This window comes from Teleopsis dalmanni, chromosome 2 (genome assembly GCF_002237135.1).
Source record: "Teleopsis dalmanni isolate 2A chromosome 2, ASM223713v2, whole genome shotgun sequence".
Taxonomy (NCBI): domain Eukaryota; kingdom Metazoa; phylum Arthropoda; class Insecta; order Diptera; family Diopsidae; genus Teleopsis; species Teleopsis dalmanni.
This window is the reverse complement of record NC_051847.1, coordinates 180,314,759-180,341,902: the sequence shown is the minus strand read 5'-3', so window position 1 is coordinate 180,341,902 and position 27,144 is coordinate 180,314,759. Positions and strand designations below refer to the sequence as shown.

Below are 27,144 nucleotides of genomic sequence, written 5' to 3'. Positions count from 1 at the left end.
TAATTTTTCTTCGTGATTTCTTTTTAGTAGGTTGTATTAGATTAGATTTAGAAAAGGATTGGGTACTATGTCACCATGTCACTGCATATTTTGTGAATTATGCTGACAAACTCACTTTAGTTCCATAGCATTTAGCGTAGCAGTTAAAATGTCATTATATCCCTTGGAGAGATACTGTCTACAACCGTTATAAGTAAATAAGCCGTTGATAAGTACCCAAGACTGTGTCTGGCTAGACTCTCACAGTGACGAAGAATATGTTCTGCTATTTTCTCTTCTTCTTACCTAGGTTCGATAGACACTTTTTTATCTCCGCAATGTCGAGTGAGAAATTCTATAACAAGTCGGATACCCTTTCTGTACAGCATGGGTAGCTAGCTCCCTCGTTCTGGGTTTTAAGCGATTTAGTATGAGTTCTTTAGCTTGTTCGCAGGCAGTTATATTAACCCAATTAGTCTGCGCTGCTTCATTGAGACATTCAATAATTTTAAGTTTAAGGAAGCTTAAGTCTTGACCCAATATAGGTTGTACTACAAACATAATCTAAATTTTAATATGTCTTTATTACAAATTGATTTAGATTTTAAGTAAAATTTAATAATTTTTGTAAGTGCTGTATGAATTTTTGAATCAACAAATAATAAAAATATAATTAATTTATTTTATTTCTTTTTATGTGGACTAATTAATTTAATTAATTTTAAAAACTATATTTTATGCTACCAAATATATATATAGTTATATTCAGGATACAATTAATTTAATAGTTGCATTTTTATAAATTTTACTAAGTAGATTTAAACTAGAAATTCAATGAACTTGAATTTGAAATTTTGATTTGAATTTGAATTGAAATTTTCTCTTAAATACATATCTTTTCATTAATAATTTCGCAGTAATAAATTTTCGGAATAAATCAAGAGTACCGAAAGCTTTTTACTCTTCATATACATTTATAAATATTAAAGAGCAATATTTCTTATAATAATAATAATAATAATATAGTATTCAGCTAGTTGCTAGTAAGAGTTTATTCACAAATACTCTTTCTTACAGTAAGTGAAAATAGTGTTTAGGATAATTTCATATGTGCAATGTTCCACAAAGTGTGGATTGTATTTGTTACGAGCAATTTATAAAGGAATTTATTCTCTCTTTATATGCTGTTGCATATCATATACAAAATTTAATTTTGTGGATTCGTTTTACTGCGCTCGTATAACAAAATCGTATGCTGTTCGTCTCAGGAAAAACTGACCGGAAAAATCATTAAGAAATGCTGTGTGAATATTTGCTCTTAATTTCTGTTCTGTGTGGAACGCAATTTGCAATTTTACTGTGGTTGCTTCGCAGCACGAACAGCTTGAAGAAGTTTCGTAGAATACATATGGAAAATACGCACGTTATAGTAGCCGAAGGAAAAAGGCATGGCAGGGCATGGCAGGGCATGGCAAGGCATGGCAAGGCATGTTGGCCAAATATTTTGTTTTCCAATTCAGTTAAGATGTGCAATTCAAACGGTGCGTACGTGTGTCGGCGCGTGTGTATACTTTTTAATACTTTTTTAAAATTTGAAAAACTTTTGATGTCTACACTTGTGGCAAATATTTCTAACTAATATTGCGGACAAAAATTAAAAAAAAAAAAAAATTCCACAAATTGTTTATAAAAGTATCGAGAAAAAAAAGATTTAAAAATTATATTGAATTTGCAATAAATAAAATAAATAAATATTGGGTATGTGGCGAAGAATTCTACAGCTGTCGAATGATTTAATGAAGTGTAAATAAACAAAAAAAAAATATATATATCATATATATATATATATATATATATGTATTGTTCATTGGAGGAAATGCTTTGTTGTTGTGGTTGTGTGTAGTAGCCACAGCAGCGACTTTGATAAGAAATTTAATGGCATTTTTCATTTTTCCGGCACTGTTTATAAAATAAATTTTATTAATAAATTTGTGCTTTAAAGGATTTTTTAGAACTTCTTATTAAAAAAAAAAAAAAAATTATTTAAAAAAAAATTTGGCGTTCGTTTTTTTGTTTTTTCGTAAAAATAAATAGAAATAGCGGTTTCAGCGCGAAATTTTAGAGTTAGGAAGAAATTGCAACACATTAGTTCCTCTTCCCGCAAACGTGCAACTTCCAGACACCATTCCATCATTCATCCTATGCGCGCCATAAATCTGATTTGAATTATGTCTAAAAACAACGCCGAGGAGCAGAAGACGTCTTGCTTCTAGATTTGTGTGCGTTCCACATATTTCATATCTGCCAACTGCTTAGTGCCACACTGACGTAAATAAGCGGGCAAGCCAGCACTGATGTGCTCTGCGATGAAATGAATCTGCCAAGGTTGCAGTGAATTGAGGCATATGAAGTGTGCCAGCGACTAATGAATCTGAATCTGCTCAGCACTATTTTTTAGATATATGTTGCTTTCTACACGGCTGTTGTCTTCACATCAAAATTACTTAACAAACAAATAGAATAGAAAAAAAAACCATTATTAGCAGATACTCTCTACTACTGAAACTCGCTTCTGCCTAAAATTAACAGTCGAAAAAATTTCACACTTTTTAAGATTGAAGAAAAAATTACAGATTTGCTGTCTTCATTTATGGCGCGAAAAATGCATCTCTAGACTTCTATGGAAAAAAAATTCCCAACACGGGCCATGCCATGAAAATATTTTCCGTAAGAAAATAGAAAAAAAAAACAAAATAAATAAACAAAACTATAATGTAAACAAAAAAAAAAACAAAAATTGCTTACAAGTTCGGTATTAAACGGGTAAAAATTGTCTTAAATATAATAATTATTATAATAAGTAATTAAGAAAATATTTAGCATTAAATTAGTTTAATAAATAAACAAAAAAAAGTGCACAAGTTCGCATAAAACGGGTAGCGGAACATTTTTTTGTTATTAAAATATAAAATAAAATAAAATTTTATATATATTATTCATATATAATAATAATATAAATAAAATTAGTGTGTATATTTAAGTAATAACGTTTAAAAAACTTTTATTATTAAATTAATTCATGAATTCAGTAGTTACAGAGTAATATAGATAATATAAAATAGTTTTAAAAAAATAAATTAAAAACAATCTAGACAATATTTATTATTGTAAAAAATTGTGTAAATAGCAGAAATGGGTTTTTCCATATAGAAAAACAAAATTTAATAAAATATTAAAGCATTAAAAAACTTAATTTTTAGTGCTTATAAACAAACTACAACTATAAGCTGAGAAATTTTATTTAATTTATTTTTAATTATAACTGAATTTAATGAAATTAAACTATTTGAACATATAAAGTCAAAATAATCAAATATTAAAATTAAATTATAAAATAAAGTGAGAATTCGAAAAAACTGCATTAAAACTAAACGGTTTAAAAATTATTATTAATATATAATATAAAATAAATTTAAAATAATTTATATTATTTGAAATTTGAAATAATTTATATTACTCGTTATAATAAAATTATAATAAAATTATTGTAAAAATAATAACATCAAAGTTTTGCCTGAAATGCTCGAGTAGAGTTAAGAATTGCAATAAAATTATATAGAAAAAGAAATTAAGGAATCGGGACCAAATAGATTGCACGGAATTGTCCATTAAAATGCAGTACATTTAAAGAGAGATGCAAATACTATAAGAATAGAAGAATACTTTAAAGAAAACCGCAATAGAAAGGCAATAAAATAATAAGAACTGCAAGAAACTGCAGCATCAGCGCACAAAAAATAAATAAATAAATAAATAAATAATATACAAAAAAACAAATTTATATCAACAACTTCATAATCATTAATTGTAGAACGATAATCACTAAACAAAAATAATAAAATTGAGAAACAAAAACAAATAGACAAAACAAAACAAAAACATTACAAAGTAAAACCAAAACAAATCACAAAGGAAGAAACCGATTACCCACCCAACACTAAAATCAATCGCTTTGCTCAGTTATTACAAAATATTTCACTAATTGCCAACAAATTACCCATAAATTTATTGTTTTTACAATAATAAACGCAGCGAACAGCGAGCGGCGAGTAGCGAGTAGCAAGTAGGAAGCAGTGAGCAGGGAGTAGGAAGCATATCGTTCATCAAAAATGGATTACAGCCAATTGGATGCGAATATTAATAGTAATCTGAATACAGGCAACATTTCCACACATGACTTTCTAGCAATATTCTCATCGACAAGTCCAACTGATGTCGCTGGTGGTGGTCCAGGCGGAGGAAATACCACGTCGTCCGGCAGCATACTATCAACGAAACTGCATACGAATGCTAGTCACATAGCGAGCACTGGTGCCAGTAATGTAACGCTCAATCCGCCCTTACTTACCGTTGACGGTCAATACACAGTCGCCAATATACTTGAGAGCTCATTGGCGGGCATTGCCACCACGTTGAATCCCAATTATATAAATGACAGTCTCTTCTACTTAAATAGTAATTTTTTCAATAGCAGCACAAGCACAAGCTATGGCGGCTATGGCATTGGCGGCAGTAGCATCAATTTCTCGAGCGGCAATTATTACAATCAAACATTTGCGAATAGCACCGGTAATATCACCGAGATACAGTGGAATGGGCGCTATCCCAGCGGCTATACGTTAACACACATTGTGATTGCCTCAATTATAGTTACATTTCTAATGATAATCATTGTTGTGGGCAATATGTTGGTTATCATTGCGATTGTGACCGAGAAATCATTGAAGAATATACAAAATTGGTTTATCGCCTCATTAGCGGTGGCGGATTTTTTTCTCGGTCTAATTATTATGCCATTCTCGCTGGCGAATGAATTGATGGGCTATTGGATATTCGGCAGTTGGTGGTGCGATATACATTCGGCTATGGATGTGCTATTGTGCACGGCTTCCATTATGAATTTATGTCTAATATCGTTGGATCGTTATTGGAGCATAACAAAGGCAGTTGATTATTTGAAATCGCGTACGCCCGCACGTGCTGCGGTTATGATAGCTGCTGTTTGGATAATGTCAGCTTTAATTTGCATTCCGCCATTGCTGGGCTGGAAGGTGAAGATGCCGGAGGGTCCGCTGCCAAAGTGCGAGGTAAGTGTATACACTTTAGTGCTACAATTTTATGAATTTTTCTACGTAATTCGATGCCAATTACGTGCATTGAATTCAGTTTTTCCTCCTCTTCTGCTGCTGCTTACACTAATTGGCGGCTTATTACATTTCCTGTTTGGATGGCAAATAATTGCTAATTTTTTGTAAATTACTGGAAGAGAACTCCATCGTCGCTAATTGTTATCACATTGCTTTGTGAGTAATAAGCGATGATGCTATCTTTAAGTAGCTCACAATTAAAAGTAATGTCGTCATGACGATTTTTTATTTTATTACAAAGCCGTAGACGTCAGTACTTATGTTTGTGAATTTCACAAAAGATAAGAGATTATTACCTTAAAAAAATTTTTTAATTTTGTAAAACAAATATTACACGAAAAGAGAGAATTCTTCTTAGGTAATAACGGTAATAATGAAAATAATTAATAGTAAATAAATTTCACCATAAAATGTATGATAAAAATTACTAATTAAAAACAATTTCGGGTTGTATGATTACAAGCTTCGAATACTAGGACTTAGGATACTAATAACAAAAATTATAAATTAAAAATAATTGTTGACGTGTCTTTTTAATTGTTTGATGATTACTATGACGATAGCTGCTTTTCAGTAAACAATGATCTCTTCAACTAATTTGAGGAATAAAAAAGCGGTGAACTACACTCAGAGAAATATACTCTAACCACATACTAGTTAAATTGAGCTGATCATTTTGTTAGAAAAATTTTAGCTCATGTGATTAGGAAGATATGAGAACCAACATGTGGTACGGTTGAACCAACATAAGGCAACGAGTAAGAATATTTTAAGCTAAAATTTAATTAAAATTTGGTTAATTCAAACAAATTATTTTTCTGAATGTAGAAATTGATTTCTTGTCACTTTTACTTATTTGACTTTTGTAGCTCTATCTGTTTAGCCACTGGTGGCTTAGGTTGCTGTCTCTTATCTTCTTGATGTTTCGTTTATAATTGTTAAATCTGGGTTATGTTAACATCAGTCGTATATTATTAGGCTGCGAAGATCTTTGTGTCTCTCTGATTTGCTGAAATGCAGTTTATTAAAAAGAAATCATGTTTAGTTTTAAAATGCGAGTTCAGATATTCTAACACTCCAAAAATATTTTCTTTCTAAATTTTGTGGATATTTGTATTAAATAGTTAGGGATTATTTTCACTCTTTACTGAGATTAATGAGAACAAGATGAGAGAGAGGAAATTGTCGTTACTTGGCACTCACTAGATGGTCTTCTTTAGATTTTAGAGAAGCAATGAACGAACGGTTTTCTAGGAATGACAATTTTAAGACTTTGTTTTCCTGGAGTATGTTTTAAAATCACTACTGAAGGTAAGACATACTACATTTTATTATAACTACAGATTTTAATTAACTACATAACTATACCTATTGTTCCAAAACATCGCTATCTTTAAAAAAAATTCCATTAGACCATTAGCCTATCGGTTATACTAATACAAACGGGACTGATTTGGGCCTTTTCACTTTCGATTTAGCTGAAATTTTTTTTTTTAATTTTTTCTAATATAATATATAAACTGAGAGGTAAATGAAATAAACAATGAAAAATAAATGTTGGCTCCATTCAATAATAAATTCTATTTTAATTTATTATGATTATATAATATAATATAATAAATATTATTAGAATAAAAGCAATAAACTATAAAATATAAGTACAATAAATAATAATATAATATAATTAAGAAATGTTGTAATAAGTAATATTATAATAAAATTATATTAAATTATTTTAATATTATAATATAATAATATCAAAAATTAACGTTGGTTTTATTTATTCGTTGGTTTTATTTATAATTTTTAATTAATTTTAATGACAAATTTTATTTAAACTTATAATGAATAATTTATATAATATAACAAATATTATTATAATAAATAGAAAAATTTTAATACAGTAAATAAAAATAAAATATTGGATTTAAAAAATATTATAATAAATTATAATTGGCTAAATAAATAATTCACAAAAAATAGCAATATAAATAAATTTAAAGAAAAAAAATTTTAATTTTCTTGTATTCTCCTACAAAACATATTTAAAAACTTTTTTCCACGATATAGGTCTTTTCACTTTCACTTTCGAATCGAAGGTGCGGAGGTCACTTTTTGTCAAAATTCATCCCGTTTGTAAAAGAATGATCCGTATCTCGCAATAAACCATTTTCCGCGTATTCTTTCAATTCTTGATATCTCTTATTCTCTAACTAGTTTATATACATTCTATATATTGAAATGCAGTAATATTATTTTATGAGATTAATTGAAAAATATTCAAGTTTTTAAAAAATTAGTTCGAAAATGTTTTTCAAAATATATCTTCGAGTACATTAAGTGTTCTCTGTAAAACAAATGAAATTTTGGATTTTAAGTTGAAATTAAATCTGTTCAGGTAAATTCTAAATGTAGTTTATATTAATTAATTTTTAATATTTTTTCTTCTTCTTGAGTTAGTGCTATTACGCACTTTTACTCTATAATGGCTGGGGGGCTTATCTCTACCTTACACTAGGCTTTAACTAGGCTAAAACAAAAACATATCACTTACTTGTCTTTTAGTTGATGACGAACCTTAAATAATAATATAATATGATTATTGTATGATTTTTAGATGAGAAATAAATGTCATTTTTTCTTAAAGTATTAATTTTATATGAGAACTCGATCAAAAAGTTATATGCCGCTGTCAATCACATATAAGAATGAGAATGGAAATCTTTTACTACGTAAAGATTAATTTCCAGTTAGTCTGCAAAATTATATGAGTATAATATAATTTATAAGAAGACTAACTGTGTCAAATTACTTTAAAAATTACAAAGTTTGACTTCTAGCAAAATCTTACCAACTAGTGATATCTGAATTTATAGTGAGTGTGTCAATCTGTTTAATACGTCTTAAAACATTAAATCTTTCCATCTATTGAAAAAAAAAACAACTTAATAAATAAATAGTCGATCCCCTGTTTCAGCTTCAAGCATTCACTTATGCTCTTTTCGACTGGTAAAAATATGGAGGTTCAATGGAGATTTAATTTTAGTGCAATTTTGATTTTCAACTGGTAAATCCTGAGCAAAATATATTACACTTGAGATTAATTTATAACACAATAGATATTTTGCCAGCGTAACATGATTACTCTTAAATTAGTAGCTTTTTTATATGATTTGACAAATGAAGTGTGATTTGATTCGATATATTTATTTGTGAAAAATATAAATGCCTATTAATAAAACTACAAAATTGTTAGATCACTCTTAAAATATACGATTGGGCAACAAAATTTGACATATCGAGAGTATATCTATGTTAAACATAGATTTATCAATCGAAAAAGCCATTGTAAAGTTGAAGGAAATGATAGATTTGTCAGTCTTGAAACTCTCCACGTATTTTGCCATATTTATATGTAAACTATTTTATTTAGGCAAAAAAAAAAGAATAAAAATTCTATATTAAGTATATAGAAAGTATTGTACGATGAAAAATATTTAATGTATTTACGCTTGGAAGCGAAAATATATTTATTGATAGTTGTCGACTGGCTGTTCTAACTTTATATGTCTAGTTATCAAGCAATGTTTGAATCGTACCTATTCTGCCATTTTTTGACTTACCATTTTTGACTTAACATTTTTGACTTGCCATTTTTGATTTACCATTTTTGACTTACCATTTTTGTTACCATATTTTCATAATTATTATACTAAAATAATAAAAACTTGCTTAAGTAATATTTTGAAAGTTTTTTAAAACGTTGAAGCCATTTAGTTAGTCAAATGTAAACAAATATTGAAAAATAGGTTGAAATTGTTGATCTATAAAATTCTTATCCATATAAACATAAGGCTTTTTCTAACTAATTGGTACAATAACCTTAACATTTCTATAAAATATGTATTTATATAATAATTGTTTGTTCCTTTAATTTGAATTGTGCAAAATACAAAGATTGAAATTTGACGTAGTAAGCCTTTAAGCGTGAATGCTTTTGGGTAGCTCAAGGTTGCTTCCAATCCAATCCAACACAAAACTATGTCACTCATACGACATGGGACAAATTTATGAGATGCAAACAGTTGCTTTAATTTATTATTTATTTAAAATTTTGCATTTGTTTAACTAGCATAACTTGTCGTTTTAAAAATAAGTTAAAAATCTAACAAAAATATTCCTCTTCCTAAGGATGTGGAAGATTTGGAAATGTGCTTTTGTCATTTAAAAAGGAAATAAAATGAAATTTTCTTGCAAAAATAAATGTTAAACACGAAAGTTATTTTTTCTGAACTTTAAAAATACATTATATAGAAAATATGACCGAAACAAAACACAGCTGAGCCCACAGAATATTTACATATTTATGAGGATAACTTATACTCTCAAACACTCTCGTTTGAGAGGTAAAATAAAATAAAAAAAAAAAAATAAAAATATTGCAAGTATCAGCAAAATTAAAAGTAAAAAGAAAATGTGAACAAAGTGAAAAAGAATTTTATGCTTGCACTCCACATATACTTTAAATAAAAATTTTATTGATTAAGGACGACGTATCCTTGCAATATCTGCACACAGAAAGCGAAAAGGTGCGGTAAAATATAACAATCGATAAGTAAATAAGACCGCTAAATGGCAATAAAGTGCGTAAATGTGAGAAATGCAAATGAATGCAAAAGTAAAATAAAAAATAAAAAATAAGAAAAAGAGCAAATAGAAAAGCAAAGAAAAAAAGGAACAACGGTGTATGTTCATATAATGAAGTGCAGAAGAAATCCTATAGGATATCGTATTTCTATAATTTGTGGGAAATTTTTTTTTTTCGTCGTTAATATAATATAGGAATTGTATATTTTTTTATGAGTGTGAATATAAGTCGTAGTGTTGTTGCAGTGGCGCCACTATGTTGCTTCTGGCACACATTTTAAATAAATACTAAAGTTATCGGAAGGCAAATCAGCTGGCAAAATCCTGAAAACGACCTCAACAACCGCATGGAAAACCAATGCCAACTTCCGTTCGACTCAATTGTGCGCACAAACGCATATCAGTGGAAAATATACAAATTTATTCATACATAATCCAAAGCAAATATGAGCTTAAACTGCTTACGTAGGTAAATGGGAATTCGGCAGACAGGATGCAAACCTATACGGGGCGCATAATAAAAGGATTTCGTCATTTCTGACACGTTTGAAACCCTTTTACTATTGTAACATTTTGGTTTGTTTCTATTTTTTTGTTTTGTTTTTGTTTTTGTTATTATCTTTGATTATAGTTTTATTTTTGATATATTTTAATTTTATTTCTCATTTGTAATGCTTGGAATTTTTTCATTTTTCTTTCTTATTTTTGATATTTATGCGCATATTAATGCCAAAATCATGCATATTGCGTTCCTTTTGACCGTATCTTATTTACATTTTCCTAACACTGAGTTCTGAAGTTTCTGTGTATTTACTGTTTTAAACATCCATTTCAAATTCTAAAAACCCTTAAAAATCTCCGCATGGAAATCAATAAACCAGCAAAGTTTGTTGTGCTCAAGTCGTTGTTGCTTTTTAAAGTTTTACACCAAATAGAATAGAATGCGAGTATCTTTAAAATGATTTGGGCAAAAAATTTCTTGAGCTTCGGTACATATTTGTGTCTAACCTGCCTGCTTTGTAATTTTTGCTGAAATGACATATTAACGCACAAATTGAGTACGTCCTTGTTCAGTTCGGTGCTGCTCTTAACTGCCATTGTTCAAAGTGTATTGTAACGTACATCATTTATTTGTCCGTTGTGGCCTTTTGTTTTCCTTTGAGCTTCGTTAGAAATTCAATATGCATATTTTGTTTCATTCCGTTTAATTTTATTTCATCTTATTTAGTTTCGGATGGTTTGGGTGCTCTGATTCTTTGGTTCTTTAGTACAACCTCTTTCCGACTCATTTTGCTCTGTTGCAAGCTGACTTCTCGGTCATAAAACACTCATGTGCGTACAAATTATTCGCTATATACTACGAGTATATGTGGTGTGTGTGGTATCTGCAGTATATATAGTACTCATATCTCATATTTAGCCATGCTATATGCTATATACTCGTGTGTGAACTCATATGTTGCTATTTCAGAGAAATATTTGTGTAGTTTTGGTTTTGAATTTTCAATATATTAAATCCTAAGGCAACAATCTCATTTTGCATAATAATACATTTTTCATGCTGGAATATATATGACGCATGTATTCCAATTTGTTTGTTATGTGGACTAAAAACAATACAATAAGTTTTTAAACTAAGAAAAAACTCAAAGTTAAGAATATTGTTCAATTTGGTTTTTTGTGCAAATTTTATAAAATTAAAAAGTGAAATAAGAAAAACTTGAAGCAGATTTAATTAGGTCAGTGTATAAATTAATGCCGATTTTCTTCAAAAACAAAATAAAGAAAAAATAGTTAATGTATAAAAATACACTTTGCTTTGATGATGAAGAGCTTAGTTTCCAGTACTTCTTAGCCCCTCACCCATGCTGGCAGATTCGTATTATTTTAATGAAACATTGAATATAATGTTTTGTATTTTTCTAAAAATTCTTTAGATATTACTCAAAATTGACTAAGTTGCATTATGTATATAAAACCTTTTAACGATAGTTCAAAATACCAGGAGAAAATAATAGTACTACCTGAGGTCCTAAACATGTATTCGTAAACATATAAGAGTGACTTATAAAATATGGAACAAATAAAAAAAAGCAATTCTTAATGAGTACAACCTTTAGTAGACTAACTGATAGTCACAGAAAGGAAACCATAAGGAATCGAAAATTAAAAAAACTTTCTATATTGATGATCAAGAAATGCGAAAGCAGATTAAATACTTCATTATCCCTTACACTACAAATTCTAAATGGCTTCTAAAGTTCAGTAAACACGATCATCAAGCTATGTATTACTGCAAACTTAGATATCAAGTCAATAAATTAGTTAATCGTATAAATTGTATGTAGCTATCACTTTAAAGATTTAAGTTAGTAATTTTTTTCATATTTTTGATATATTTTTTATATTGAGCAGAAAAAATAATATTTAGTTAAAGAGATACTTTATGAAGTAATAAATTCGACTGATTGCAGAATGATTCTTTGTAGTAAGAATTTTAGAAAGGTTTTAGTGTATTTACTATATATGTCTTTATGATATTCGTTCTTTAATATAAAAACTATTTATTTTATTTACAAACGCTAGCAAAATAAATAAAATAATTTTATAGTAAATTTTATTTGTAATTAAGATATCAAATTGGTATCAAATTTGTATCAAATTTTGAAAAACAATTCAAATATAGTTGCTAATTAACCTATAGTTAATTAACCTCCGTTATTCGTGTTTTTATAAGACCGCTACTGGTACCAGCATATTGGCTTTAGTGTAATGAATATTTTTTTGTAATTTCACTTTTATTTTCACTTTCATTTTCATCTTCATTGTCATCTTCATATCTTATTTATTGAAGTGCTATTTTTTATTTGTGAAATATTTTCTTTTAATTACAAGTTGCTCCTCCGGTTCATGTGATATAAAAAGAACAAAAAGTTTAAAGAAAGTTTACTTCTGCCTCTGCTGTGTTCCCGAGCGGAAGTATAATATATATAGGTATATTCTGTCGCACGCACAAATAGATTTCATAAAAGTTAAAAAAAAATTTTTACAGCATTAAATATATATGCTTTTCCGAGACTGTTGACGAATGTAGTGTCTTGAGAATTGATGCTACTGAGTTTTATGATGACTCCCTACGAAGATTGTTTTTTGCACCTTTCCTGCAGCAAAATATGTATGTATTCGTTTAAGTGATGTTTTTTGGAATGAATTTAATAACTGAAACTTCATTATTTGTTAAATAAAATTTTCAATATTTTTAATTTTACAAACACTTATACTATTATCAAAGAACATGGCCACTTTTTAACAAAGTGAAGGTAGAATGTTTGTTTATCTAGACTAGTTATTATCAAATAATTTTATATGTCACTTGATATTTGTTTAAATAAAGGGGTGTGATATATGAAGTAGTGATGTGATTAATCTAACAATTTACTAAATTAAATAAAAAGGTTTTTCGAACAGTAGTGAACAACAACAAAAATTCATTTTATATTATTTTAATTAATTGAAATTTTGACTCACCAAAGCCGTACTTGACTTTTATGTTCACAAATTTTTCTGGAGTTTTGTTAATTTGCTGTGAAAGTTTAATTTTATATTAAAATAAAAATAAATACATTTTTGTGGTTCTATTTCTGCACTTGAATCCTTTTTATATTTAAGTAAATTCTTTGGCTTTTGACATTATTGATTCAAATATTTTTATTTTAATTTAACTTAATGTTAAATTATTTCATTTTTTTGCTATTGTTTTTTAATTCTTTTTTTTTTTGTACCTAAAATGATCCGATAAGCAGTTGCGCATATATATAGTTATATACCTAATTTTAACATTTATTACAATTTTCTTTGACTTTTTAAAAAGGTAAAACAAATAAGAAATATTTTGTTGTGTTAATATTTGTTAAAGATTTATATCAGAACTTAGTAACTCAATCTTAGTGATAGTTAGGTAGGGTTAGGTTACTGGGGCCGTCCGAAGACTCATTTAGACTATGAGGTCCATAGTGATACCTTTAAGAATTTGTCACCTGTCACTATACGCATTCAGTTTCTGCCACAAAGACATTGACACGAGCTATCAAAATAGAATCTAGCTCTTTTAATGAATTGAAAAAGTGCGACCCTAAGTAGGAGAGTCTATGTTTTGCGTATGCAGGACACTGTAACAGAAGGTGTAGTGGTGAATCCTCTTCATCGTTCTCCATGCAATGTTTATAGTTCAAGGAGGTTCTGATATTGAGTCTCACGGCATATTCTCCCAACGAGCAGTGTTCCGTGATAATTCCCACTATATCCGATAAATTTACTCGGGATAGGTTGATTAATTCCCCCGATCTTCTTTTACTAATTTTAAATTCCTTAGGCCAAAATTTCTTAGTTTTTATGCAGTTGGTCACTGTTGACCATCTTCTCTTAAACATCTGGTGTGTCCATAATTTCATTCGCATACTTTCTTTCTCAAAAGAATTTGTGCGGTCCTACCATGTCTTGCTAGTTGCTGATAGTCACAAAAGGTTTCATTTAAGTTTTTCAAATATATACAATTGTAGTGGATGACAGTAGAATCAATTTTAAAGTTGAAAATCGATAAATTAAGCAATATATCATAGACATATAGAAATACAATTAAAGCTTTATTAAAGAGATGCACTCATTAATGGGCAATTCTCTTAGCTAACCTTTTTTTTGTTGTCTACAGTCTCTATTTCTCATACAAAGTTTATTCTTTTTAGCATATATTTCTTTTAAACTAATAAAGTTGCTGGGTCCCATTGCTACCGATGAAAAATATCTTTCTGCAAATATTCATAACGGGAAAGAATACTATAAATTCTATTTTAAATATTTATAGTATTATAGATACTCAGAAAGTTATAAGGTCGAACGTAAAAAATTATAAATTTCTTGAGAAAAAAACGTTTTTCAAATATTCTTTTTTCACATACTAGTATATTTCCATATGAAGCATATGGTAATTTTGGGAAGTATAAGGATTTTTGTCATATATCTTGTGTTATTTATTGTGTGCCAACTTAGCCAAAAATGAATGTTCCTTTAATAAGCGAAAAAAATCTACAAGCTTTAAACGATATTCTAGCTTGAAAGTATGCGTTGCCGTACGTACGCATTTCCGGCGCACATAAGGTCAAAACAAAAATATTGCACATAAATCAAACGAAGTGAAATAGATAAAGAACTTAGTACGGAACACAAATCAAATGACTAAGTAAGAAGAAGAAGTTTGGGGTGTTCTGATGCGCTAATAATTTGGGGTTGCGTAGCTTAAGAAACTTAATTGCTTTGAGAGAATAAAAAAAGAACCATTTTAATTGTAAAATTTTGACAAAGAAATATATTATATATATATTATTATATTTAAAATGACAAGTACGGCTTTGGGTCAGTTGGTTAATATGCGCTGACTCTGAGCTTTAAATTTGGCAGGGCACAAGTTCGATTTCTTGAACTTGCAGTTTTAAAAAATTATTTATGAATAAATAAATACAAGAATTGTTTCGAAGACGGCTAATGATGGGTATTTGGCAATACTTTAATTTTTGTTCGAAAGTTAAAAAGCCAAAAATTAATTATTTAAAATAATGTAAAATGAATTTTTGTTGTTGTAGTTTACTACTGTTCGAAAAAAGTCTTCTTAAATTTTAACACAAATGATACCGAAAACATAGAATTTTATCATCCTAAAGAATACAACTTATTATCGTTGAAATATGTGCTAAAGCCTTGTAGCCTTACTTACTTTATTACTTTTAAGAAATATTACATTGATTCCAAGTTATGACTCAATCTGTTATCTCTTTCTACAGTTTGAAAGTTGTGTACAGAAATATTGTTCTTATTCTTGCCAATCTTGGCAGCTGATATGATCTAAGGGGTGCTTAAGCCGATCTATATCCGCTCTACAATAATCAGACATTAATAAGTTTTCTCTGCTGTATGGGTAGTTCTTTAATTAATTCACAACAAAGAAATTAAAACCCACTTAAGCTAAATATTAGCTCGTTGTGATACTAGGACTTCCAAAAGGACCGCGGTGATCAGCATTTTATCTCATCTATATGAGAAACTATATTAATATATTAAACTATATTCAAACTAATGAAAGAAGTCATTTGCAAGATAACTGATAATAACTTATAAATGAGAATTGCTGATAAATGAGATGATAGCAATGGAACCCTAAAATTAGGATATCTGAAGAGTATATTTCTGAGCAAAGAAAAAATTCTAATTAACCTTGAAGCTTGTGAAATGATTTCTTGCTTTTGCTTTTAGTTATAAATTTTATACAAAATTCTAATGCTGAACTTATTCCAGAGTGTTTGCCATAAATACATTTAATATACAGAAAATGCCAAAAAAAAACTGTTTAAATACCAAAATATACCAAATACACCAAATACAAGTACACACATACCATCATAAATATAAAATAAAAATGAAAAAATGATTTACTGCTGAATAAATAAAAGTTTGGAGTAATATTGTCAAAGGTGACTGCATATTTTGTGCCTTTTTAAAACGAGCGTTTTTTATGAAGGCCCGGCAATGAGCTCAGTATTAGAGTCCTATAGAAATGTACTTTTATATATACTTTTTGTTATGTATTTTTAACATTTTTATTTTATTCCAATTTCTCTTTGTTTTAAATTTATTGTGTTTTTTTCTTTCATTTTTTTAAGCGCAGTAAATTTTAATTAAAAAATCGAGACAAAAGTAATACTTTGCATTTTATAATGTTTTATGGGAGTAAACAGAAAGGTTGACAAATACTAAATATTATCGTGAAAGGTTAGCCCTTTAAACCGCTTTACATAATGCTGTTTAATATGTATATATAGCAACAAAAAAAAAAAAATTTTTAAATAAAAAAGGGTAAATACAGAATCAACGCAGTTCGCACAAAAGTTAAGGTTACAATACAACAATAACTGCTTAAGCTTCCCTGTTTTTACTCTTAGGAAATGTAACGCTTGTATGTTCAAAATTAGGGGAAAGTTTCTATTGTAAAGGACCCTCTTTATTTTTATTCGAATCGCTTAGATTAGTAGCGTTGCCACCGTTTTTAAAATACTTTTTAAATTTCTATATAATTAAAGAAGTTTTGCAATGCATGACCTGTTATTTAAGTTTACAATTGACCTATGTTAAAAAAGTTTTCTTGATATTGTGCTTGTATATAAAATCCATCAAATTTATATTCAAGGATTTATCTCATCTGTTCAAAGTTCAAGACTTTGAACAGTGGCTTATTAAGACTTTTTTAAATGCCAAGCAGTAGTTTATATTACTCAGTTTTAAATATTCTATTTATATTTTTAAATTTTTATATATTCATATTTTATTCAAATCACCTTGAAATTCAAATAATTGTATAGATTCTGAAGTATAAAAGTTTTGTGAATTAAAAATGAATAGGGTATGACAAAGACATTCAAATATTTTAACTACTTTTTGAGACTTTTGAAAATACTTAATACTTAGCTATTTATATAACACACCTATTCACAGCTATTTTAATATAATATGAGAACATTAATAAAATACAACCTAAAAAAATAAATAAATATAATAAATAAAAATAATCTGTAAACAAAAAATTATTTTAGAATAATTGAATAAAAATAATAATTAAATAAATTGTAATAAATAAAAAAAAATATAAATAAAAAATTATTTCAAAATAATTGAATAGAAATAATAATTAAAGAAACAAAAATAAATAAATAAAAATAAGATATAATAATTTATTAGGGGGCTAATTGGGCATTTAAATAGAAATAAAAAAACTATAATTCATAATATAAAATTATATTTTAGAATAATTGAATAAACATAATAATTAAATAAAAAAAAATAAATAATATTAATATATGAATATAAAATTTTATTTTAAAATAATTTTTATTCGAAATTTTAATAAATATAATTTAAAAAAATATAAATTTTTAAAAACAAATATATGAAAAAAATGAAAGCTCCATACTCCCATAATAAAATTAAACATCTGATTGTTCTGATTGATTGTTTAATTTAAGTTCAATGAAAATAGGTGACCCGGAGGGTTTAATTAATTTTTTTTAAAGCTAATTATAAGCTACTTTCAAGCAACATATTTACTTGTATGTACGAATCAGTTTCCGTCAGAGAAGTTTCGTTAAAAAAATGGACTTTGAAGTTTCCAGCATTGTTCCTAGTTTCAACATTTTATGGAATTGGCTGCTGCTTTGTATTTAGTACGTTCATATATTTCAATATGAACAGAGACTCTAGTATACTCGTATACGAAAGGGCTGAAGTAGATCCGCAACTAGAAATTAATCTTCATGTGCATCTCCTGCATATTGAGTATGAATAGCGTTTGTTGTCCCTTTATCTGGTTGTAAAGTTCAGCTAGTTTTCGATGTACATCTTTGTCAATTTGTGGATTTGTGTATTTGTATTAGATATTTTTATATCTATTATTTCTGTATAAAATTTAGCTTTCAGTATTTCATACGTTTCCTTTAAGTTCATGTGATCTCAATCTTTTATATTATTTTCTATGGAGATATGTGTAGTTGCTGATAAAATTAATCAAAGATATTAACCACTTAAATGCCAACATACTTAGAGTTTCTACCCAAACAGATAACAAGGCGACTTCTTATAATCTGTGATCTTATTCCTTTAAAGCAGGGCTGTCCAAACCACGGCCCGCGGATAATGTTTGTGCTGCCCACGTCATGTTTTTAATGTACCACAATTATGTAAATTTTCCTTTTGTGTACTGATAAAACTGTTTTATTTAATAAATTTAAATTAATGAATTCATAAATAAATTAATAATGAATTAATACATACATAAATTAATTGAATGTATGTATTTGCTTCTACGGCCCTGGTTTAGAGTATTTTATGTGGAGATAAGTGAAATCACTGGTATACTTAAATAAACTTACGGCGTTGGATCACTTGAAAGCCAAAATAATATCCTGTTTTTATACTAAATAATAACACCTCATTATAATACCATATATATTTTTAGTTCTTAAACTCTCAGGTAACGTAATTTGTATGTATTTTAAATAGAATCACAGATCAAGGTTTATTCGATTGAGAATTTACACAATATTTTCATATAATTTCTTTACAAAACTATTTAAGTTGATATTTAACCAATCTAAAGCAAGATTATAAAAATCTCGTCCGTAACTTTATTTATTCCTCATAGACGTCATAATGAAAAATTTACTTCTCTTAATAAATTTTGTGGTTCCGTTATTGGTAGCATGTGCTTTTGGCTTATTTTGACATTTGCCTTTTGCAGTTTTAATTAATTAAATAACATTTTCGTATTTTACATTCGATTTTACATTTTGATATATACATTGAAATTTTAAATAAAATATACACAAATATTTGGATTATATACATACATATCACATATATATATGTATATATACACAAGTATATATTAAAAAAAAAGTGTGTATATTTCTTAGTAGAGAGCTTCAAATGTGCTTCTTCCTATGTTAACGAATTCTGGGTATCAGCCCTCAGTCATGTTTTGTGTAAATATTTTGACAAGTAAATTTAATTGGCAGCGACTGCTCAACATTTGTGAAATCCCTTTAATTTAATGTGGGAAACCGAACCGAACTGAACCGAACCGAAAAGGGCGAAGCACAATGTGGCCTCTGCAGTTAGTAAAAAATAATATTTAAAATTAGAAAATTGAAAATGAAAAAAATATGAATTTCTAGTTTCTGTTTTTTGTTATCACACAAGTGCGAGTGGCACTAGCACCGTCACCGGCACCGCCTTTCGCTCTGTACTTTCACTTAGCATAGGCAGTTGAATAAGTAGTTGAACTTTCACTGCTGCGACATTTTGGCTACAAAATATTTTGACAAATGAAAGCTGCCTAATGAAGTGACAGTAATTGGCTGTGCTGAGTACGCTTCAAATGATGCCAGAGCAGTCGGAGCAGCTGGAGCAGTCAGAGCAGCTGGAGCAGTCAGAGCAGCAGGAGCAACACTACAAAGTGTTTAGCTGGAATTATTTAGATGATTGGTGGCATAGGGCAACTTTGGAAATGATGCGCAAAGAATGACTTTTATTTTTAATATTACTGATTATGATTACTCGATTTTGTTGCTGTTAGTGCTCTTGTTGTTGTTGTTGTAATTTTTCATTTTACAAAATTATATTTTTAATTTCGACATTATATTGGATGGCGTAGGATTTTTTAATGCTGTTTTTATTTCATCCGCCCATCTATATTTGCGGTGTCATGATGAGTTAATTATTATTATTTTTGCTTCTTTTTGGCGTCTATTTAATGATGCTTGTAGCAATAAATTAGTCAGTTTGTAAAAACAATTTTTATTTATAGGCCATTTTATTTTCAGTATGTATATTAAAAGAAATGGTGTCGAGAAAGCTACACCATGGCATATTTTGATGTGACTGCATTTTGATTGATGAACTATTTTATTATATTAGCATATGTGCAATGAAATGATTTCATTATTCAAAAATTGGTAATAGGTTCATAAAGGAAATGCCCTAGTATTTTACCTACAGTATAACAGGTGAAACGAATAATCCACCTTTCATTTTCAATATGTTTTACATAATGACAACTTCATCTTTCTGGAGTTATATAGAATTAGTCCTAAAAGTAGCAAATGGAATCAGATGGACATTTTAAAACCAAAAATGTGTGTATTCCGGTGAACCGAAACTAGACAAGAAAAATAGGGTTGCACGCAGATTCATTTCAATGGAAATTTTTCCAACAGTTATATAAGAAAAAGTGCATTGAGCAGAAGTTTTTTAAGCAGTAGTAAATTATAGAGAAGAAATGTTGGTCCCCATTGAACCCAATATATTTTAATGGAAATCTTTTCAACAGTTTTTTAAGCAGACGTAACAAGTAGACAGGTAATGCTGATCCAAATTAGACCTAAATTCACTTCAATGGAAATTTTCCCTAACGTTTTTTAAGCAAAAATGGTGTGGGACCAGAGTCACTTCACTGGAAGTTTTTCTCACATTTTTTTTAAACAGAAGTATATGCTAAATAAGTAATATTGGTCTAAGTTGATTAAAAGCATTAAATATCACTTTGGGAGAGTTTGGGAGATTTGGGAGTTCATAAGTTTGTCAAACCAAGGTTAAGTACCTTCATTCATATCATCCGAATGGTTCTAAGGATATCTACTATATTAGTAACTTTTAATATGATGAATTTGTAAAGTTAGGGATCAAAAAGCGAAATTATTATGAATAGCTCATTCAATTTAAAAATAAATGATGAAAAAATTAAAATTTAAATAAATCGTATCTAAGAATTTAAGTTGTTTTTTTAAATGTTCAAATTTTTTTAACTAACTAGCTTCAGAGATAAAGTTGTTATATAAACTAATATATACAATATATAAATATTGTTCTAGACCTCAAAATAATAGATCTATTGACCCTATATAAAATTTCTTGAATTGAATGATGTCTGAATTTATCGTTTGAAAATACAATAAAATTTAAACCTTCCCTCATCGGGCATCAATGCATCTTTAAAGTATATGTTGGAGCGATCAATTTTGAAAGCCTCAACAATTAAAATATTATAAAACCTACATTTTTTTAAACAAATTTAATAAAACAGTCTTTAAGATTTTTAGCTCCTAATGCTTCAATATAAAGTTCAATATTGTAAAATCCGTGCTTCATGATTGGCACAAATTTTACAAGATATTTTCGAAAAAATCGACAGTAAAAAATCGACCATACCTTTTTATCATAAGTCAAAAGTAACTCTAGTCTTTCAAATAATAAATGTCTAAGCTTTTTGGGGTAATAGATGAGTACGAGTACAATCTCTCTCAACTAAGAAGTTCTTTTGTGGTGTACATTTCTTTTGTCATTTTAAATTGTGTATCTAAAGCCATTAAGGCAAAGATTTTCATTTCAATTTCATCTTAAAATTTAAGGCCTTTTCTTTATACTTGAATATATTATTGAATAAAAAAAAGTCCATCCCTACTTAAAATTAATACGATAATATTATGAATGAGCTTCCTTTGTACATTAAAAAACCTCCAAATTGAAAAGGAAACAAAACAACTGCGAACGCGCAATAATCCCAGCAATTTCCGACACTAATCCCGGCTTAGGAAGTTTCTTTCATTTTACTTAAATCGACAGTTTCCTAGAAATGCCAAAAACAACACAACTCCAACATGAGTAAGAACAACAAGAAGAAGCACACAGTAGCGCCAGCAAAATATAACCAAAACAAAAGCCGAACATGTACATGAAGAGGCAAGTTCAACAACTTACACAAACACACAAGTATAGCACAATTGATACTTCCAAAAATGTTAACATTTGCTATGTGTGTGATTGTGTGTGGTTGTGTGCGAGAAGTGGAGACACAAAAACACAAAGACACACCAATGACAGAAGAAGCAAACATAAATAAGAATGAGTTGCGTTGCGTTGCGTTGCGTTGCGTGCAGGATATCGAACAACGGGAACATAATGTTAAAGTTTCCGCCGGAGAAAGAAAAACAACAAGAATGAAAATCAGTTTTAAGAATAACAAAATAAAGCACTTACTGCACTGAGAAGAACGCTCAAAGACAAAGTTAAAAAGGGAAATATTATTATTTTTTTTCTTTGCTTTTTTTTACTCTCAGATAAAAATTATTATTATTATATTTATGATTATTTTCATAAGTAAACATAGCTTTTGCCTAAATTACGAGTGCTATTTGTATATGGTATGTGTGAGAATCTGCCTGCGTGAGCAAATACGGCAAATGCTCTGTTTCTGTGTTTGTAGTTCGGTGGTCCTCTACGCACCACATAAATTGCACTTTATGCGGCATATTTTCTTGGGGAAATATCTCAAAACTGGCATATGCTGAGCCCAAGGAAATGTAGGAATATACCCGTAATATTTTGGGTACTGATTTGAATTGCGTTATAAGTACGGTAAATACGGTTTAATGAAAAAAGATTTGTGTGGAAAATCATTTACTATTTTTAGTGAATAATGTAGCGCTTATAAGGTGAAATGTAAAAAGAAAATATGCTATTAAAAATGATGAACCCAAAAAAAGGATAACGGATTATTCCTATAATCCAGATGACTTACTTTAACTATATTTTGAATTCTTTGAATTCTATTATCTAAAATAAAAATATAGAAGTTAAAAATGTGTTAAAATTGTGCATCCAAATAAATAAATTTAATTTGATAAAATTTTTGGAATAAAAAAAAATTTAAAAGAAAATGTCTTTCGAATTCTGTTATATTATCTACACACACCTTTTGATTTTTAATTTATTATTTACTGCTGTCCTTTCCTCCTAGTGAATTTTTATTTTATAGAAATCTGTTATTTAAAAATAGATTATAATCATGAATTCATTCTTCGACGAAGGGCTTATTAGGCCATATTGACATTAGTATTTATGGTTGACGTGTTGTTCGTTCTAATTTATAGAAATCCATTGTTTAAAAACAAACTAGATATATCAATTTATTCTCTGAAGAAGGGTTTATTAGACCTTAAGTATTAGACCACAACACAAGTATTTGTTACAGTTAGACGTAGATTAGAAAATTACGTTAACTGAAAAACAGTAATACAAGTCGACATCCCAATAATTCGGTATGTCTCAATTTTAATATATCTTTTCAGTTGAATATAGTTTAACATGTTATTTTTCTAAGCATGCTAAGAATAAACCTTTTTCTTGTCACAGAAGACGGTATTTGGCAACTCGTATTTGTATTTGTGTTTTCTTTATATTGGTAAGTATATATTTTTCCCGGTGTTAGACTGTACTTTAAACTCGATGATGTTTGTTGTTTGCAAAATTTGCAAAAGTCTTAAACTACATGGCGGATTTTATTCAAGTTCAACATAACTTTTGTTTCCAATTCTGTCACAGATTTAGTTCTTTTCAGACCTCTACGATAGCATTTTATTCATTAAAATGTTACTAGCTATGGTTTGTAACGTAAATGACTTATTTATTTATATTAAAATATACCGCAATCACACTATTACATATAGTGTATATATTCGAATTTCATCATGGACAAAATGTTTTTCAGAAAACTGAGACAGTAACGATAAACTGTTAATAGCTGAAATATTAACAGAGTATTGCCACCAGAAAGTTAGTATAGTTGAAAATTTGTTGCAGTTCAATTGAGCACTGGGTAGTGCACTTTTATTATTCATCTTATTATCTACAAATATCTTTAGATTCTATTTACAATTTAGAAGTTGCGACACTTTTCTTATATAAATACAATTCCGTATATTTGAGCAAAAAAAAAACAGCATTTTCGGTATCTCTGGGTTGGATTCGACTGGAAAAATAGTCTTCGTACTATTCTCATTGTGGACTTTTCTGACTCTATTTAGTGTTTCTCTGTAGATATCGTTTTATGTATTTCGTGCTTCAGCTAGTTCACTCTCGACAGTTCTTTTTCACGTTTTCGCTGGAGCACCAGGTCTTCTGCTACCTTGTGGATAACATGCTTCGCTATGTAATCTGCATGTTTTCTAAGAGTATTGCCTATCAACTTCAACTTTTTATCTCATTTTGTGTTGCTTTAGTCTTAAAGGTCTCACATTAGAACTATTTTATACTATTTATTTTTCTATATTTGCAGTATTAATACATAATCATATATTGTGATTTAAAATATAAAATTTTTGAAAGTACATTTTTGCGTACTTATAATTAGTGTATCTTTTAATTTATAGAGATACACAGAAAAATAATGCTGAAAATCATGTTGCATAAATTATAGTACCAATCAAACCATTAGATTTATGCGTTAGAAAAAAATGACTAGTTAAAAATGACTAATATATTAGAAATTTTTATGGTATTGACTACCTACAGTTCAACCATTGAAGATTTTATGTATTACTAAAGGATATAGTTACACTTTATAAGTTATATGTATAAATTATAAATTATATATATAAGTTATGCTAAAGTATAATTGCAATAAAGTGGATAATTAGTTGACATTTGACCATCAACACCGTTAGCTCAATCTTAACTACACAAAATTCAAAGCTAACTTTGGAAGTTCAAAGATAATTTTATTTTTGAATTTCTAAATTAATAAATAAATGTTTGTGTATTTGTATTATATGTACTATATAATTGACAGGTATGTTCAAGGTTTTTTTGTTAAATCATTTTCTTGAATATTTTCATTGGAAACTATCAAAAATTTATCAAATCTTAATGGTATCAAAACTTAAAAATATATTATTTTTTATTTATTGTACCACTGTATTAGAAAATATTTTATTATTTTACATTACAACATATTTATTTAATTTTTTTATTTATTTAATCCGGGCTTTATTAAACAAAAATCAAGAATTTTTACTACAAAATTTATAATTTTATAACAAACATAAATTTAATAAACAAATCAAATAAATTAATAACAATAAATTTATTTAATTTTTTTATTTATTTAATCCGGGCTTTATTAAATAAAAATCAAGAATTTTTATTACAAAATTTATAATTTTATAACATAAATAAATTTAAGAAAACAAATCAAATATATGTGAAAGATTCTAATAACGATAAATTTATTTAATAAATTTTAATAAAATATCTATTGTGAAAGTAATCAACTGTTTTATGTGTATCATTGACATATGTTATTTTAACAATTATTTGTCGTATCAATTTATTTCTGTTTAGTTTTTCTCATAGGAAGTAATAATTCAGTTCAATGATTTCAATAACTTAAGCATATTTCATTGAAATAATTTTTGAACAATTTAAATACATTTTATTGGATTTCCCCGAATGGAAGTTCATGCTGCATACTTATATACTTTGTCCTGGTACAATGAAATGCCTACTCCATTTTCTTCAATTAAATATGCTTGATTCCACACATAAAAGATTTCCGGAAATGAGACTTTTAATATTTTTAATATGCTTTTCTGTCGTACTCCACTTTGTGTGGCTTTTTAATAAATTTTTTGATTTCATATTTCTGAAATCTGAAATTTTTCTACAGATTTTGCTTAACAAATACAGGAAATAATATCACAGTTCATTGATTTTCATTTATTTTTGGGAAATTTAATAAAAAAGAAAAACAAAATTAAAAGATCTTATGCAAGCAGAAATAATTGTGGACTTAACAAGGACGAGTATTGCAATTTCTTACTCTCGTAAATATGACATTCCTGTACTTCTACAGCTGGATTTAGCATTCACAGTCAAAGACGAATATACATTTCAGAAGCGATTCTAACCAAAAAAAAGCTTATAATTGAAACCAAATAAATTTGATGATTTCTGCCTTTTGGTACATTGTGATTGTTTTTCGAATTCTAATTAAAATATTTTTACCTTGCAGGTATTTCACATAAGTTTTAAGCAGAACTAAATTTAAGAAACGAGTTATGTTATTTCCGTTTGATATATCCAAAAACTGTGATTTGTTTGTTATATTGAATACAGATAAAAGATATTTTCATTTGGGAAGCTGCATTTAAGGATAAAATTAAAATCTGTGTGTGTTATTTTATATTCTATTCTTTTTGATTTTATTTTTACCTGTACCAATGCATACAATATTATTTTACAGCGTACTTGCATTTTTATATTGCTTTGATTTGTTTGGGAACGTTTGTAAACAAATCCTATGTACAAAGTTGTCACATGCTCTAATAATAGTCTTAAGAGTCAAAGATTACATAAACTGGAGATTTGTGTGATATTTTTAAACAAATTTTTAACAGTTTTGGTCTTCCTAAAACTGAAATATTCCTTGCACAAAGGAACTTAAGAGCCAAAGGTTACATTTGTAAGATTTTTAAGAATATTAGATTTTTATAAGAATACTAATATTTTAAAGTGATATTTTATTTAGTTGCTAGTTGCTCATCAAACACATTTTAAAATATTATTTTTACTTGATTAAAAAATATTGAACTGAAAGATAGACACAAAATTTTGATGTTATACATTTATTTGCTTTGTGTCATCCAACAATGGGATTTTATATACTTCATAACTACATATATGATTTAAAAATGAAACTATGTTATAAATAAATAATTACACTATTATAATTAATTACATTAGTCTACAAAAATACGCTTTTCACATTATGGGTGAGAATTGCTATTAAATGTTTATCAGGTTATATCATTAAACGCTCGACTTTCTCAAGTTGTTACTGTTGTATATGCGTTTGTTGTTTTTAAACTGCCTCGCAAGC

The 27,144-nt window shown here is 28.0% G+C and overlaps 1 protein-coding gene across 1 annotated transcript in view; it reads left to right on the top strand.

The window, feature by feature from the left end:
* Positions 1 to 3,572: 3,572 nt before the first annotated feature.
* The window catches only part of LOC119679963 (alpha-2 adrenergic receptor), a 148,162-nt gene continuing 124,590 nt past the window's right edge, over positions 3,573 to 27,144 (top strand). The window contains exon 1 of the mRNA XM_038092565.1: positions 3,573 to 5,126. Within this exon, the coding sequence (XP_037948493.1) occupies positions 4,149 to 5,126 (978 nt within the window). The 5' untranslated portion in view covers positions 3,573 to 4,148. The remainder of the gene's footprint in view (positions 5,127 to 27,144) is intronic.